The following is a 15,710-nucleotide window of genomic DNA, read 5'->3' as shown; positions in this document are numbered from 1 at the left end:
TTAGCAAACTCCATGCGGGCTTTCATGTGTCTTGCACTGAGGAGAGGCTTCCGTCGGGCCACTCTGCCATAAAGCCCCGACTGGAGGCTTGCAGTGGAGGGCTGCAGTGATGGTTGACTTTCTACAACTTTCTCCCATCTCCCGACTGCATCTCTGGAGCTCAGCCACAGTGATCTTTGGGTTCTTCTTTACCTCTCTCACCAAGGCTCTTCTCCCCCGATAGCTCAGTTTGGCTGGACGGCCAGCTCTAGGAAGGGTTCTGGTCGTCCCAAACGTCTTCCATTTAAGGATTATGGAGGCCACTGAAATTTTGCAGCAGAAATTTTTTGTAACCTTGGCCAGATCTGTGCCTTGCCACAATTCTGTCTCTAAGCTCTTCAGGCAGTTCCTTTGACCTCATGACTCTCATTTGCTCTGACATGCACTGTGAGCTGTAAGGTCTTATATAGACAGGTGTGTGGCTTTCCTAATCAAGTCCAATCAGTATAATCAAACACAGCTGGACTCAAATGAAGGTGTAGAACCATCTCAAGGATGATCAGAAGAAATGGACAGCACCTGAGTTAAATATATGAGTGTCACAGCAAAGGGTCTGAATACTTAGGACCATGTGATATTTCAGTTTTTCTTTTTTAATAAATCTGCAAAAATGTCAACAATTCTGTGTTTTTCTGTCAATATGGGGTGCTGTGTGTACAATAATGAGGAAAAAAAATGAAATTAAATGATTTTAGCAAATGGCTGCAATATAACAAAGAGTGAAAAATTTAAGGGGGTCTGAATACTTTCCGTACCCACTGTATGCAGCAACTTTGCACTTTGACAGTCAGTTTGAGATACAGGCTACATTTGAGTATTGTGTGTATCAGATAGTTTACAAAGAAAACAATACTCTTTGAAATCACAAATGTATTGCATTATGTTGTTTTTGAAACCCAAATATTTTACTTATAACATTTTCAATTAACAATTGTTCAGTTATTTGTAAAAATGTCATTGTAAAAAAAAAACAAAAAAAACATCTTAACATCCACACTGTTGAGAGCACCGTTTAGACAAATATGTAGGCTAAATATGTCCCGTGCTTTTTTTCTGTCAATAACAAAATATACATACAACAAAAATAGCAGTGGTGAGGAAGCATCTGATCATAGTGATGTGGATATGTTTGCATCAGCTCTGCAATTTGGCACTATCCAGTCAAGTCACGTCACATTTATTTATAGCCACAAATATCATAACTGTTATCTATAGGCCTACTGTAATAGAGACATGTATCCAAAAAATTCTTTACAAACAGAAAGACGTATAGTACAGAGAAATTTAACGTCACAGCGTGATCTGAGTGAACGTCATTTTACCAGTGAGTGTGAGCGGTACATGAGTGGAGCATTCACCTGGGCCGTGAGCGATTGAGCTTAATGATGGTTCTGTAACTGTGACATTAAATCCTTTTTCTGTTTTAGATCCTCCAAAGGATGTCTCAGTGTCCATCAGTCCATCTGGTGAAATAGTGTCAGGAGATTCAGTGACTCTGAACTGCAGCAGTGATTCAAACCCTCCTGCTCTGAACTTCAGCTGGTTTAAAGGAGGAACGTTTGTAAGATCTGGAAGAATCTACAACATCTCAAAGATCAGCTCTAATGACAGTGGAGAATACAAGTGCAGATCCATCAATGAACATGGAGAGAAATACTCTGATGCTGTGACTTTAAACGTCATGTGTGAGTTTACGATAATAACAAAATATAAGATACCAGTTTTCTGTTTTGATATAATTTCAATACATATTAGTAATTTTAATAATGTGTAAGAAGCCTTAAATAAATAATCTGATAAGGTTTTGAATAGCAATTGGGCTGGTTTTGTTACACAAACCTGGCAACTCTGCCTCAGCTGTTGGATCTGGACAGAGTTTCAGTGGACGCTTCTACTGTCAGGCTCACAATCAACATGGATCAGTGAAATCAGTGGCTTATTTTAGTGACTGCTGAAGATTTGATTTTATAAAGGGTTCAAGACAGTTGTGCATCTTTGAGAGTTAATCTGAACTCAAATTCTTCATCTTTCAGTGCATCGTGGTCTTAATTGGCATGTCTGGTTGGGGATCACAGTGGGATGTGTAGGATTCTTCATCATCATCATCATCATCATCATTCTGTTTATAATGTATGTTTGATTAAAATAATTTTTAATTATAGATAGTATATGAAAGTAATTCACTTTCAGACTAGTGCAGATGGAAATGTCTCATGTGATGTCTGTTATATCAGGAGAAAACGAAGAGATGCTAAAGCTGAAGACCTCACAGCGAAGCAGGTAAATCATCCAGACTCAACATGTGAATAATCTCTTTAGAAGGGGCCATTCTTACAAAACTTGAGAGACATGTCAGTGGAACGAAAAAAAGAGAAAGTATAGAGATGCGTTTTTAAAGTATACAGCTTTTTAATGAGTGCTGCGTTTATAGAATACCGTGTCACGTGAGCGCAACGGTCAGACGCATCTATCTAGTGCATGTTTACATAGAAAAACAATGGAAAAGTACTGCACTGAAATGGAAAATGTTCTGTGTGAACGGCCCTTAAATGTGAATAATAAATAATAATTAATTTTCTTCCGTTGCAGGACAATCTGTACTCTGACGTAACAGGGAGAGACGTTCATGTTTCTGAATCAGCTGATTTTGACGACGCTCAGTACGCCACTGTTACTTCCAGCAAACCCAGAAGAGAAAGAAACGCTCCTGATAGCAGAGATACTGAGGAGATCCAGTACGCAACTGTACAACATCACAAAAACAAACAGACCAAGAGATCAGAGGAGAACGAAAGCCAGTACGACAATATCAGGATTCACCAGCCTGAATCTGCTGTGAGGTGAGAAGAACCAGCTTAAAGAGACAGTTCACCCAAAATAAAACATTTGTCATCTACTCATCCGCATGTTACTTTTATGATTGTGATGAAAGGAGAATTTATAGTGTCTTAATAACTTTGTGTTCCACTGAGGCTTCAAGGTCTCTGTATTTGACTTTATCATGTAATCTGATACATGACATTATTTCTATTTATTTTTATTTTATGTTCTTTAGGCGATCAAATGTTGAAACCATGGAGGAGGCTTCTGTGATCTACAGCTGTGTCAAATGAGTAATAGAGACCATCATGAAGACAAAGGCTTAAACCAATTATAATTAAACAGAGTTTTGAAAGTAGGGCTGTCAATTCAGCATGTTCAGTTATTTATTATTCATTAAATCAGGTAAACAGATGGCAGGAACACAGTGTCTGTGATCTTTTACACATTACAAGAGCAGAATACAAATGAAAGAGTCAAGAACCCACAACATGGTGTTCAGAGAGTCTAAAAAACTTGAACTTTTGACTTCAAATGTTTTCTGTGAGCAAATAAAAAGCCCATTTCAGTTTGACCAAATTCGAGCTTGTGTGTTGTCATGTCTAAGTCATTGTAGACCTATAAAATAACGTACTATGTGTGATAGCTGTGTGTGATAGCTACTATTAATATTCGGTTAATATTTGGATTATTCTAACAAAATCTGTATATGTGCAACAGTGGATAAAATAAATTTGATGTACACTTCTCTCTATTAAAGTCTCATGATTATTTGTAAGGCAGCTTCTGTGTACGTGTGTTCAGACGAGGTCAATCATGATGGTTTAATCAGTTTGACTAAAACAACATTTTACAGAGCCCCTTAAAGTCACATGATGGAAATTGTATTTCAATTCCCCATGCAGGAAATTTTGTGAGCAAATGCAAAAGCATTGACATTTTTTTTTTCTCCCATCCCATACTTTTTCAATCACCATGTCCTTACATTGAGTATATCGAGACACTCTGCATTATGGTGGGTGAACTGAAGTTGGATAAGGTCTTTTCCTGTCCCTGCCTCACTTCCTGTCGCTATTCTTTTCACCAATAAACTTATGGAACAAATTCTCTCAAGGATGTCAAAATATAACTTGTCTCTCTGCGTCAAAGTGTCGACATCCAGTTTTACTCAGTATATGTTCCTATATTGAGAATCTTGCTCAATAATTCTTTAGAAAATGTTTCAGGGAGGAAGGAAGGGTATAAAAACTTTAAAAACCCACCCTCAATCTTATGTGGAAATGCAAGTGAAATTGTAAATATGTCCTATATGTTAATAAATCTGTGTACAGGATCAATCAAAGTGGTGGACAAACTTCTTCATATTGTTAAACATTTTGGGTTTAATGACTTTTTAGATATCAATAAATGCCACTGAATCATGATGAAAAGTTGCAAAAGTTGCTTGTAGGCAGGGGTCAAGAAAGAGGAAGAAACGCTTTCTGTTTGTGCAAGCTTTTTAAAATATGTGTTAATCATAAAAATTTCATCAGTTCAACATCTGCTGGAGAGACTCACCACAACACGGTAAGAGTTACTCTGGTTACTGTGTGAATATAGTCTGATTAATACTGTTGTAGAAACCACTGACCTATTCAATAGGACATATTCTCTATGAAAAAATCTTTATAGAAATGTTTTTAAAGTTTTTATAATGATGATAGTGTGTGTTATACTGTATTATTGTTCTTGTAGCGATGTCACTGATGATGGCTCCTCCTCTTCCTCTGGTGTTTCTGCTCATGATTCACGGTGAGTCGCTCCTGCTGGAGAGTTTTTAATGTTCTTTAGTCACTTATCAAAGTCTTTCTTCAACAGGAGGTCCCACAGTCATTGAACCCCCTGTTAAAACACCTTTCACAAACACATTTATGTGAAAAAAAGTATTCATCAAAATAAGTAAATGTCAGTCAAAGCTAAATTAAAAAAATAATAATAATAACTTCAGCTAAATGTTTAAATTATTCTCACTGAAATTACTTTTTTTTTTTTATTTGCTTTGGTACTATTTTTACAAGTAAGATGTACATTTTCAAAACTCCAGACTGATCACACTTGTAACACAGTCATACTTTCAAAACCTGATCTCATGCTTTCATTACAGTTGTACAAATTTTCATTCTACATAATCAAAACACAAGATCACTGTGATATGTAATCAGTTACAGTTTTTTTTTTTTTTTATTGTTTTGGTGCAATTTTCACAAGCAATTGGTAAATTTTCAAAACTCTACAACAGATCATCAAAAGTTCAATACACAAAATCACAAAGTTTTCTTTTCACTACACAAAATAAGTGTTTCTTCTATATAAATGTTTCATTCACAGTAACTGCCTTTCATAATGCTATTACTATCAAACTTTTCATTTTCATCTCTTTTTGTTCAGTTTAATACATTTGTCATTTAGGGTATGCTCAAAGCATGCATCTTTTTATCAACAGGTACTTGATATCTGATTGGTGATATTAGTGAAGGTTTTGTTCACTGTTAAAATTTTGATTGTTTCTGATATCAGATGGCCACTTTGTGTAACCAGGATGAAGTATACTTGCTTGAAAGCAAGAAGAAGTCTTTATCACCGATTTTTAGAGGGGGCAGTCATGGCCTAATGGTTAACATGTCTGATGGGTAACCCAAAGGTTGCTGGTTCGATTCCAGCACCTGCAGGAAATAACTATACCCCTTCCCCTTTCATTGTCAATGTTCTTTGAGCATATCTGCACCGAATGGGGAAAAAAGCATGAAGCATCCGTGCAGACCATGAAGGAGGTCCAAGACTTTTGGGAAATGGCCCGTATTCCCGGCCTTTTCAGCACACTGTGAAGAAGTTCGAAGACCTTGTAGGAAAATGGGAGGCCTTGAAGAAGAACAAGGGGCAGAGGAGTGAAAAACACCAGAAAAACAAAGAAGAATGTTGGATGGATCATCATAAATATCTAGATCAGATCTCAATTTTGTTCTAAGTTCACTTTCTTTACAGTACAGTCATTTCACTTTTTAACATTCTGCTTTTACGTCTGCAAGAACTTTGTCGCTGAAGGATATGTCAGACTGTCATCATGATCTAGATCAGATCGCAATTTTTCAAAGATCAGTTCTCATCAGCAGCATTGTAATTTGACATCTAACATTAAGACTAACAACACTGTTCTGTGTTTGCGGTTTTTAACCTAATTCACCATTTACAAATGGTTTTGTGTAATTATTAATTATGTGCTGTTATGGTCATTAAGACAAAATTTAAATGTTGTTGAGCACACCCTAAACATACTCCAATCTCAGCGAAATTTGGTTTTGTTTGTGTGTGTGTGTGTGTGTGTGTGTGTGTGTGAGAGAGAGAGAGAGAGAGAGAGAGAGAGAGAGAGAGCAGGACAGAGTACAAGGGAAAATAAACAGTCAGTGGCTGTATAAAATCAGATTGATCAGAGATACAGCAGAAGTAGGGAGACAGACGGCATTGTTTTACATTATAGTATGTATACCATGTGACACTGTAAACAGAGGCATTATCATGGTAGAGACTGGCATATTACTGTAACTCACCATTATAAAGATCGACTACAGCAAAAACTCCAGTGTTAAATTAACTCTCATCAGAGTTTATCTGAGTCCACACTCAAGAATGTTAAAGTGTTCAAATAAGAGTGTTAAAGTTAATGAGATAATTAAGTGAATAATTGAGTGATGATTGACCATTATTGAAAACACCTGATGTTAAGTTAGTAAGGTAGTTGTTAAGTTTAGTTATTGGGTAAGATTAAGGGATGTAGAATTTGGTCATGCAGAATAAGGCATTAATATATGCTTTATAAGTACTAATAAAAAGCCAATATCCTAGTAATATGCATGCTAATAAGCAGCTAGTTAATAGTGAGAATTGGACCCTAAACTAAAGTGTTACCAAAATTTCAAACTGAACTTCATGAATACTGTAAATACTGAAAGGTTTTAGCACATAGCTACATAAAGATCACATTTTTACAGTTTTCATGTACTCGGTTTGCCAGTAGGAGTATAACTGTGGGTTGTTATCTGTTTAAATTTACTGGTTCTTTTTAATGCATTCAGCTGAAGTCAGGTTTTATAGACAGTGATAGCTTTTTTGGCCTTAATTGGTCATTTATGTGCTCGGACCATGACACTCAGTGGCCTGCAAATGAGCTCTTGTGCTGTATTTAAGAGCCATTAAGGAGTTGGATTTTTTAATGTGGTACTGATTTGTTGCTCCGCTGACTCAATCTATGGGGTCCGCACTTGTCAGGGTTGTAAGGCTGGCTCCACTCCAGACCAGACATGATTCCTGGCTTTGTTGAAGGGAGAATGAGATCAGAATGGACACCGAACATTACACGCATTCTGAATAGACGTCCTTGTTGTAAGTATTTGTTTTTTTAATGCAATCATAAATTCCCTTTCTTCATTTTAATCCAGCTCTTGAGGAATGCTGCACTGTGAATGATATCATGTACCGCGTGGGTGACGAGTGGGACAAGCGCCACACTCAGCTCAAAGGTCATTAGATGTTCCCAAATACACTTATCTTACAAATATACTGGTGTTTTTTGAAAAGCAAAAAAGTAGTTCTGGACATGACACACATGAAATATAAATACAAAATATGTCATCATAAAGACGTTCAAATTTTTTTGGCATATTTTAGACCACTGCGTTGTGAATGGACAGACATATAAAGTGAACGAGACCTTCGATAAGCGTCATGACCAGGGCTACATGATGAACTGCACATGCTTTGGCCAAGGCCGTGGTCGCTGGAAATGTGATGCCATCGGTAAACAGGCATTTGCTAATTTTGTTGCTATGATCAGCCTTTTGTTCTGTTTTCTTTTTCTAACCTTTTTCTCAAAATGTTAGAACTTCCCTTTATACATTCAAAGTATTTTACAACATGAATGCTCCATAAATCGAACAGACTCATTCTAAACAATAGTTTTTGTAAACATGTCAGAGTTGTAATGAAAGAAAGACTATTTTTACTTTGTCTGCACAAACCATTTATTATTTTCCTTTAGACCAGTGCCAGGAACCCAAGACCAAGCTGTTCTACCAGATTGGCCAGACATGGAACATGGTCACCCAAGGTGTCCCGTACAGATGTTCCTGCTATGGGAACGGCATTGGAGAACTGGCCTGTGAGCCTCTGCAGTCTACCGGTAAGAGATCGCACAGCTTCAGCTGGCATTCATAAAAGACCTAGTTTAAATAAAATAATGTAAATGGCGAGAAGCAGTAGCGTTAAAGCAGCTTCGACCATCCCCTGAGTAACGCCCTGTCCACTCCATCCCACTGGTATGGAGGACTTCTTCGGGCTTACTCCGGACGCTGGAAGGTTACGACATCTGTCGTAGCAAAGGTCGACTACAGTATAGATTCAGTCATATGGTAGAGTGAGATCATTTACTGTATTGGCAGCAAACTCTGTATTACACAAAACCTCATGACTGTGTCATACTTCACACCTTTTGATAATAGATCCTATTACAAACATTATGGATTTTATGTCAGTTATGTTATTTAGGTAATGTAAGTATATTTTCTAATGTGGCATCTGTAGCCTGTATCACTTTAATTATTTCAGGAACAAGGGTGATTTGAAACATGTATCTTGCTTTGTTTGCTATTGAATGAACTAATTGTTAAAAGTATTAAACTGAAAGAAGATCATACTGTTGTGTTTCAGTGATTAAACCAAATGTTCTCATTACATATCACAATGATCTTGTGTTTGAAACAGTGATTATGTAGAATGAAAATATGTACAACTAGAATGAAAGTATGAGATCAGGTTTTGAAAGAATGACTAGCTGTGTTACAAGTGTGATCAAGTGTGATTGTACTAAGAGTTTTGAAAATGTACACCTTACTTGTGAAAATAGTACCAAAGTCAATAATAATAAAAAAGCACATGCAGTTAAAAGTGTTACAGAACTTGAATATTCATGTTAAAGCTTCAACTTTTCCATGACAGCTGGAGGTTTTCAGTGAAAAACTAGTGGTTAAAAATAATATTTGAAATACTTCACCTGTAGATCCTCCAGAGTGATCACAGATGTGTATGAGAGATGATTGGCCACATAACACTTAAGTGTGATTGGCTGAATGTTAGTTCACTCAATCCCAAGTAACAAACAAAAGTGAACATTTTGACTCTGTCCATATTTTTCAAATTCTTATCCTGCATGTAGTCTTGATATTATATAATTCTCCTGTAGATCCTCTAGTGAATCCAGTGATCTCCATCAGTCCATCTGGTGAAATAGTGTCAGGAGATTCAGTGACTCTGATCTGCAGCAGTGATTCAAACCCTCCTGCAGAAATCAGCTGGTTTAAAGGAGGAAAGGTGTAGGATTGTAGGATCTGAAAGAATCTTCAACATCTCAAAGATCAGCTCTGATGACAGTGGAGAATACAAGTGCAGATCCAGAAATAAACATGGAGTGAAATACTCTGATGCTGTGACTTTCAACATCATGTGTGAGTAACTGTGACATTAAATATTGAGGGTTTTTTTTATGATACACTCTTTAGAGGATCTAATACAGAAAAAACATAGATATCATTAACAATCACAATAGGTTTGAAATCGCAGACTATGTTTAAAGGATTTATTGTCACAGTTATAGCCAAATTGAAACCAATTCTGTCAGCTAGTGACCTAGAAAAAGTTGTCCATGCCTATATTTTTTCCTGTCTAGATTATTGTAGCGCTCTTTATGTTGGGACCTGCCAAACATACGTTGCTCGCTTGCAGCTAGTACAAAATGCTGCTGCAAGGTTGAATGCTGGGAAAACGGATCATGTTACTCCCTTGTTATCTTTTTTTAGGATGGCTACCAGTACAATTTAGGATACAGTTTAAGACTTTGATATGTTTTTAAAGCACTTCATGGAATGACGCCAGAATACTTAGCTGAGCTTATTAAGCCCTACAGTACAAGTGTAATACTAAAATCATCAAACAAGTTTCTTCTAACTATATTCCCTGTGTGTGTCTCAAATTGAAAGGGTGATCGTGCTTTCTCTGTTGCTGGTCCAAGACTGTGGAATAATCTGCCATTGGATGTTAGATCGTCTCAAATCTTAATGTTTTTAAGTTTTTTAATGTTCATTTTAGTGCATTAGTGTATGGATGCTTTTATGTCTTGTCTTCTTGTTCTATTGTAATGTACAGCACTTTGGAGCTACTGTGTAGCCTGTATGGTGCTATATAAATAAAGAAACGAATGAACGAACACACGTCTTTCTTAGTTTGTAGATTTAATTATGATATTCTTCCTCTTTCAGTTCATCGTGGTGCTGGTTGGCTTGACTGGTTGGGGATCACAGTGGCATGTGTAGCATTATTCGTCCTCATCATCCTCATCATCCTCATCATCATATTGTATACAATGTAAATAAAAAAAAAATGTCAACAAAGAGTAATATTATTTTTTAAACTAATGCAGAAGTACATTTGATTATTAAATGACACAATGAAATGACTTGTTTCTGATTCCTTTTGAACAGTCTGAAGAAAAGGATAAACGGAAGATCTGCAATACATGAGGTGAGGTGAGATGATCAAATAACCACAGAATGATATCAGTAAATCAATTAGAGCTCCTTTATATACGTTGAACATATATATTATCACACTTGAGATTTTACAGGATATTATGCAGATGTGGATTGATTACACTTTTGATTTTCATGTAAAATCACATTTTTTTTTTTTTTTGGTGATTAGTCTTTCTCTCTTTCCCTGTAGAACGAAGATCCCAGTGCACGTACATATACATCTCTTGACCTCAGGTCCAGATCATCCGACTTGTACAATACACTCACAGTAAGTCAAATATCAAAACGTACATTCACAAAAGAGTTTGTGCTTTCAGAGTTAGGTAATAAATAATCAACGTGTCTTTCACATAGACTGTCAATCCCAGACCTGCCGTTCACCAGTCAAGTTCTTCTGAATATGAGAATCAGTCAGTAAGTGTGAGATCCTCAGGTCTTCTCAATATCATCAATAAAGAAGAAAATGTCCTCAGTAGTCAGTCTACTAGTCAATAGATACTAAACAGTCTTTTCTTTCTGTTATAAGATGGATTATATGAGTCGTTTCACTGACAGAAATCAAAAAAAAAAAAAAAGAAGAGATAACTCAGATTATTCGTACCATTGTAGTGTTGATTCGTGTGCTTTTTAAAGAAATTTTACAGACCTGTGTAAATGTGTGTTTTATTTCTGTTGTAGCCACAGCAAGATGCCACGGTAAGATGAGGCACAAGCTAAACTTTACCTAACTTTTTTGGAGTCGCTGGACACGCCCACATCACAACTACCAAAGGAAATGAAATGCCTCTTCAAAGTTTCCATTCAGCAGCGAAGCAGGGCCGTGCACAGACATTTTGAGGGGCAGTGACTTAGTTAGTTAGTTCACCCAAAAATAAAAATAATGTCATTTATTACTCACCCTCATGTAGTTCCACACCCGTAAGACCTTCTTTAATCTTCAGAACACAAATTAAGATATTTTTGATGAAATCTGATGGCTCAGTGAGGCCTCTATTGGGAGCAAAGCCATTGAAACTTTCAAGGTCCATAAAGGTATTAAAAACATATTTGAAACAGTTCATGTGAGTACAGTGGTTCTACCTTAATATTATAAAGCAATAAGAATACTTTTTGTACGCCCAAAAAACTAAATAATGACTTTGCAACAATATCTAGTGATGGGCCGATTTCAAAACACTGCTTCATGAAGCTTCTGAGCTTTATGAATCTTTTGTTTCAAATTAGTGATTCGGATCTCCTATCAAACGGCTAAACTGCTGAAATCACGTACATTGGCGCTCCGATCCACTGATTCAATTCTTAAAGCTCCAAAGCTTCATGAAGCAGTGTTGTGAAATCGGCCCATCACTATGTTGTTGAAAAGTCGTTATTTTTTGCTTTATTATTTTTTTTTGGCACACAAAAAGTATTCTTGTCACTTTATGATATTAAGGTAGAACCACTGAACTCACATGAAATGTTTCAAATATGTTTTTAGTACCTTTATGGACCTTGAGAGTTTCAATGGTTTTACTCTCAATAGAGGCCTCACTGAGCCATCGGATTTCATCAACGGTATCTTAGTTTGTGTTCCAAAGATGAATGAAGGTCTTACGGGTGTGGAACTACATGAGGATGAGTAATTAATGACATTATTTTTATTTTTGGGTGAACTAACCCTTTAACATGCCTGGCAGCCTATGACTATAAATTAGCAAGGTATAAGGATTTATTATAAAATATTATATTATAATAAAAATCTGACGATAATTTATTAATTTTTGTCAGGAGGTATGCTAGATCTAAAACATCCATGTCCATGTATTCACTGTGAAATATGAGCCTATTATGCATCAACTGTGAAAAAAAAAAAAAAAATCCTGTGCACTTCTGTACATTTACTTAAAATTTCTTTAGATAGAAGTATTATTTTTCCTATTTTTACCTAAAATAGGATGGAGTGAGCATTGAACACGTTTTGTCATTTCCATTGAATACTGGAAGCTGGAGGGCGCCCTCGCGCAGAAAATCCAGATATGCCTCACAGAAGTAATATAACTTGTGACCTTCCAGGAAATCCCTAATATGGACAAAGGCATCCAGCTAATACAGCTATCCTGTAGCTGAATAAAAACAAGATAGAAATGCTTTGACTGATTAAACATGAAAACAATAACCACACAACTTTGACAATATATGGTTCATCTGAGTTCTTCAAGCACTCTCTGGTATTTTCATAATAAAAAAAAGTATATTTATAACACAATGCTAATCGACATAGCCTTTATCATTGTATAGAATAAAATAAAATCATATATTTTCTACCTTATGCTATGATAACAAACCACATCAGCTCACAAAAGTAAGTTTATTGTACATCACACAAAAGATGAAGCGTCTGTTTCACTCCAAACAATGAACTGTAAGAGCTGAATAAAACACAGTACAAGAAGTGTGCATTAAAGGGTTAGTTCACCCAAAAATGAAAATTCTGTCATTTATTACTCACCCTCATGTCATTCCATACCCCTAAGTCCTTTGTTCATCTTAACACAAATTAAGATATTTTTGGTGAAATCTGAGAAGTATATTCTCAACCACAGACAGCAATTTACCTGACGATTTTAAGGTCTAGAAAGATACTAAAGACATCATTAAAACAGTCGATGTGACTGCAGTGGTTCAACCTTAATGTTATGAAGCGACGAGAATACTTTTTGTGCTCAAAAATAAAACAAAAATAAAAACTTTATTCAACAATCTCTTCTCTTCTCATACGTTGTTTATATCCAGCGCTTCCAGGTTCTACGTCAGAATGCTAACTCATTATTGGCCGGCTCCTGCATCAGCATCACATGTGTGCATCGTGCTGATCACGTGATCAGCTTTGGCCAATACTGAGCCGACATTCGAACGTAAACATGGAAGCCTTCACTGTGCTTACTGCGTCACCTGCGTAAGGATAATGACAGGGAAGAGAAGAGATTGTTGAATAAAGTTGTTATTTTTGTTTTGTTTTTGCACACAAAAGTATTCTCGTCTCTTTATAACATTAAGGTTGAACCACTGCAGTCACATGACTGTTTTAACGATGTCTTTAGTACCTTTCTGGACCTTAAAAGTGTTGATTATATTGCTGTCTATGGACGAGTCATATACCTCTCGGATTTCATCAAAAATATCTTAATTTGTGTTCTTAAGATGAACGAAGGTCTTACGGGTGTGGAACGACATGAGGGTGAGTAATTAATGACAGAAATTTCATTTTTGGGTGAATCCTTTAGGACAAGGTCATTCATGATGGTTTAATCAGTTTGACTAAAACATAATTTTATGGAGCCCCTTAAATTACATGGTGATGGAAATTATATTTCAATGCTTTTGTGTTCTCTCTCAAATCTTTTGCATTCCCCATGCAGTAAATTTTATGAGAAAATGCAAAAGCAAATATAAATTTTTCTCCCATCTCATACTTTTTCAATCACCATGTCCTTCCATTGAGTACATTGTTCTTCATTACGGGCTGCCGCTTATGTGTGGGAGAACTGATTCTGGATGAAGTCATTTTCTGTCCCATCTACCTCTACTGCCCACCACTTCCTGTTGCAATTCTTTTCACCAGTAAACTGAAGGCAAATAATCTGTCAAGAATTTCAAAATATAATGTGACTGTCTGTGGTCAAAGTGTCGACATCCAGTCTTACTCAATATATGTTCCTATATTGAGAATCTTGCTCAATAATTCTTCGGAAAATGTTTCCAGGAAGAAAGGGTAACCCACTTTTATTTTTAATCAATTTATATCTGAACACCCCCTCAATCTTATGTGGAAATGCAAGTAACATTGTAAATATGTCCTATATGTTAATAAATCTGTGTACAGGATCAATCAAAGTGGTGGACAAACTTCTTCATATTGTTAAACATTTTGGGTTTAATGACTTTTTAGATATCAATAAATGCCATTGGATCATGATGAAAAGTTGGCAAAGTTGCTTGTGGGCAGGGGTCAAGAAAGAGGAAGAAACGTTTTCTGTCTGCGCAAATATTTTAAAATAAAACATTGTTAATGATGAGAAATTCATCAGTTCAACGTCTGCTGGAGAGACTCACCAGAACACGGTAAGAGTTACTCTGGTTACTGTGTGAATATAGTCTGATTAATACTGTTGTAGAAACCACTGACCTATTCAATAGGACATTTTCTCTATGAAAAAATCTTTATGAGAATGTTTTTAAAGTTTTTATAATGATGATAGTGTGTGTTATACTGTATTATTGTTCTTGTAGCGATGTCACTGATGATGGCTCCTCCTCTTCCTCTGGTGTTTCTGCTCATGATTCACGGTGAGTCGCTCCTGCTGGAAAGTTTTTAATGTTTTTAGTCACTTATCAAAGTTTTTCTTCAACAGGAGGTCCCACAGTCATTGAACCCCCTGTTAAAACACCTTTCACAAACAAATTGCTGTGAAAAAAGTGGTAACACATTCTATGCTTTATAATACATGCATAATGCCTTATAAACAACATTATAATATGTTGTATCATCTTATAAATTATCATACAGTTTGAGGTGCACAAATGAGGTGCAGAAAAATATGTTCTTTTACAGTAGGGTTAATCATATTCATGTTAGCTGCATTTTCTAATGTCATGTAAAAGGCAGCCAAGAATTGCACTTTCAGTGGTTCATTGTTACTTTGTTCATATTTGAGTGTTTCCTATGAGGCTAATGTTTAATGTTTCCTATGAGGCTAATTTAAAGAATGTTGATAAAAAGCCATAGTAGGAAAAAAAAAAAAAAAATACTATTGAAATCAATGGCTAGCATCTACTGTCTACCAACATTCTTCAAAATATCTTCTTTTGTGTTCAACATAAGAAAGAAAGTCATACAGGCTTGGATAAGCTTAAGGGTGAATAAATGATGACAGAGTTTTCATTTTTGGGTGAACTAACCCTTTAAGGTCACTGGTAACTCTTTTACATTTAAAACAATACAATATTGTTTAAGTTGATTTTACATATGGAGCATAATTTCTAAATATTGCAATAAAAATTTTCAAAGTATGTATTATAACACATTAAGAATACCCTTATAATGCATTATAAATACAGGCTTCATAGAAAATGTTACCAAAAAAAAAAAAAAAAAAAAAAAAAAGCTAAATGTTTAAATCATTCTCACTGAAATTAATGTACAATATGTATATGTGCAATAAAAATGATTATTTGGTAATACTTAACAATATTGTT

At 35.8% G+C, this 15,710-nt stretch overlaps 1 protein-coding gene and 1 long non-coding RNA gene across 3 annotated transcripts in view; both read left to right on the top strand.

The window, feature by feature from the left end:
- LOC127503995 (hemicentin-1-like) overlaps positions 1 to 15,710 on the top strand; it is a 196,558-nt gene that overhangs the window by 41,202 nt on the left and 139,646 nt on the right. The window contains exon 5 of one of the 2 annotated variants that reach the window (XM_051878295.1): positions 1,467 to 1,724. The exons of the other annotated variant lie outside the window; for it this stretch is intronic. Coding sequence (XP_051734255.1) covers positions 1,467 to 1,724 — 258 coding nt within the window. The remainder of the gene's footprint in view (positions 1 to 1,466; positions 1,725 to 15,710) is intronic. 2 annotated transcript variants of the gene reach the window in all.
- Positions 4,384 to 11,383, top strand: LOC127504276 (uncharacterized). The gene is made up of 11 exons (XR_007927330.1): positions 4,384 to 4,425; positions 4,594 to 4,650; positions 7,332 to 7,412; positions 7,561 to 7,689; positions 7,931 to 8,071; positions 9,131 to 9,392; positions 10,203 to 10,308; positions 10,425 to 10,464; positions 10,666 to 10,743; positions 10,830 to 10,889; positions 11,154 to 11,383. It is a non-coding gene; the product is annotated as an uncharacterized LOC127504276 (long non-coding RNA).

Source organism: Ctenopharyngodon idella, chromosome 2, assembly GCF_019924925.1.
Source record: "Ctenopharyngodon idella isolate HZGC_01 chromosome 2, HZGC01, whole genome shotgun sequence".
Lineage (NCBI taxonomy): Eukaryota > Metazoa > Chordata > Actinopteri > Cypriniformes > Xenocyprididae > Ctenopharyngodon > Ctenopharyngodon idella.
This window is presented reverse-complemented; position numbering and strand designations above follow the sequence as displayed.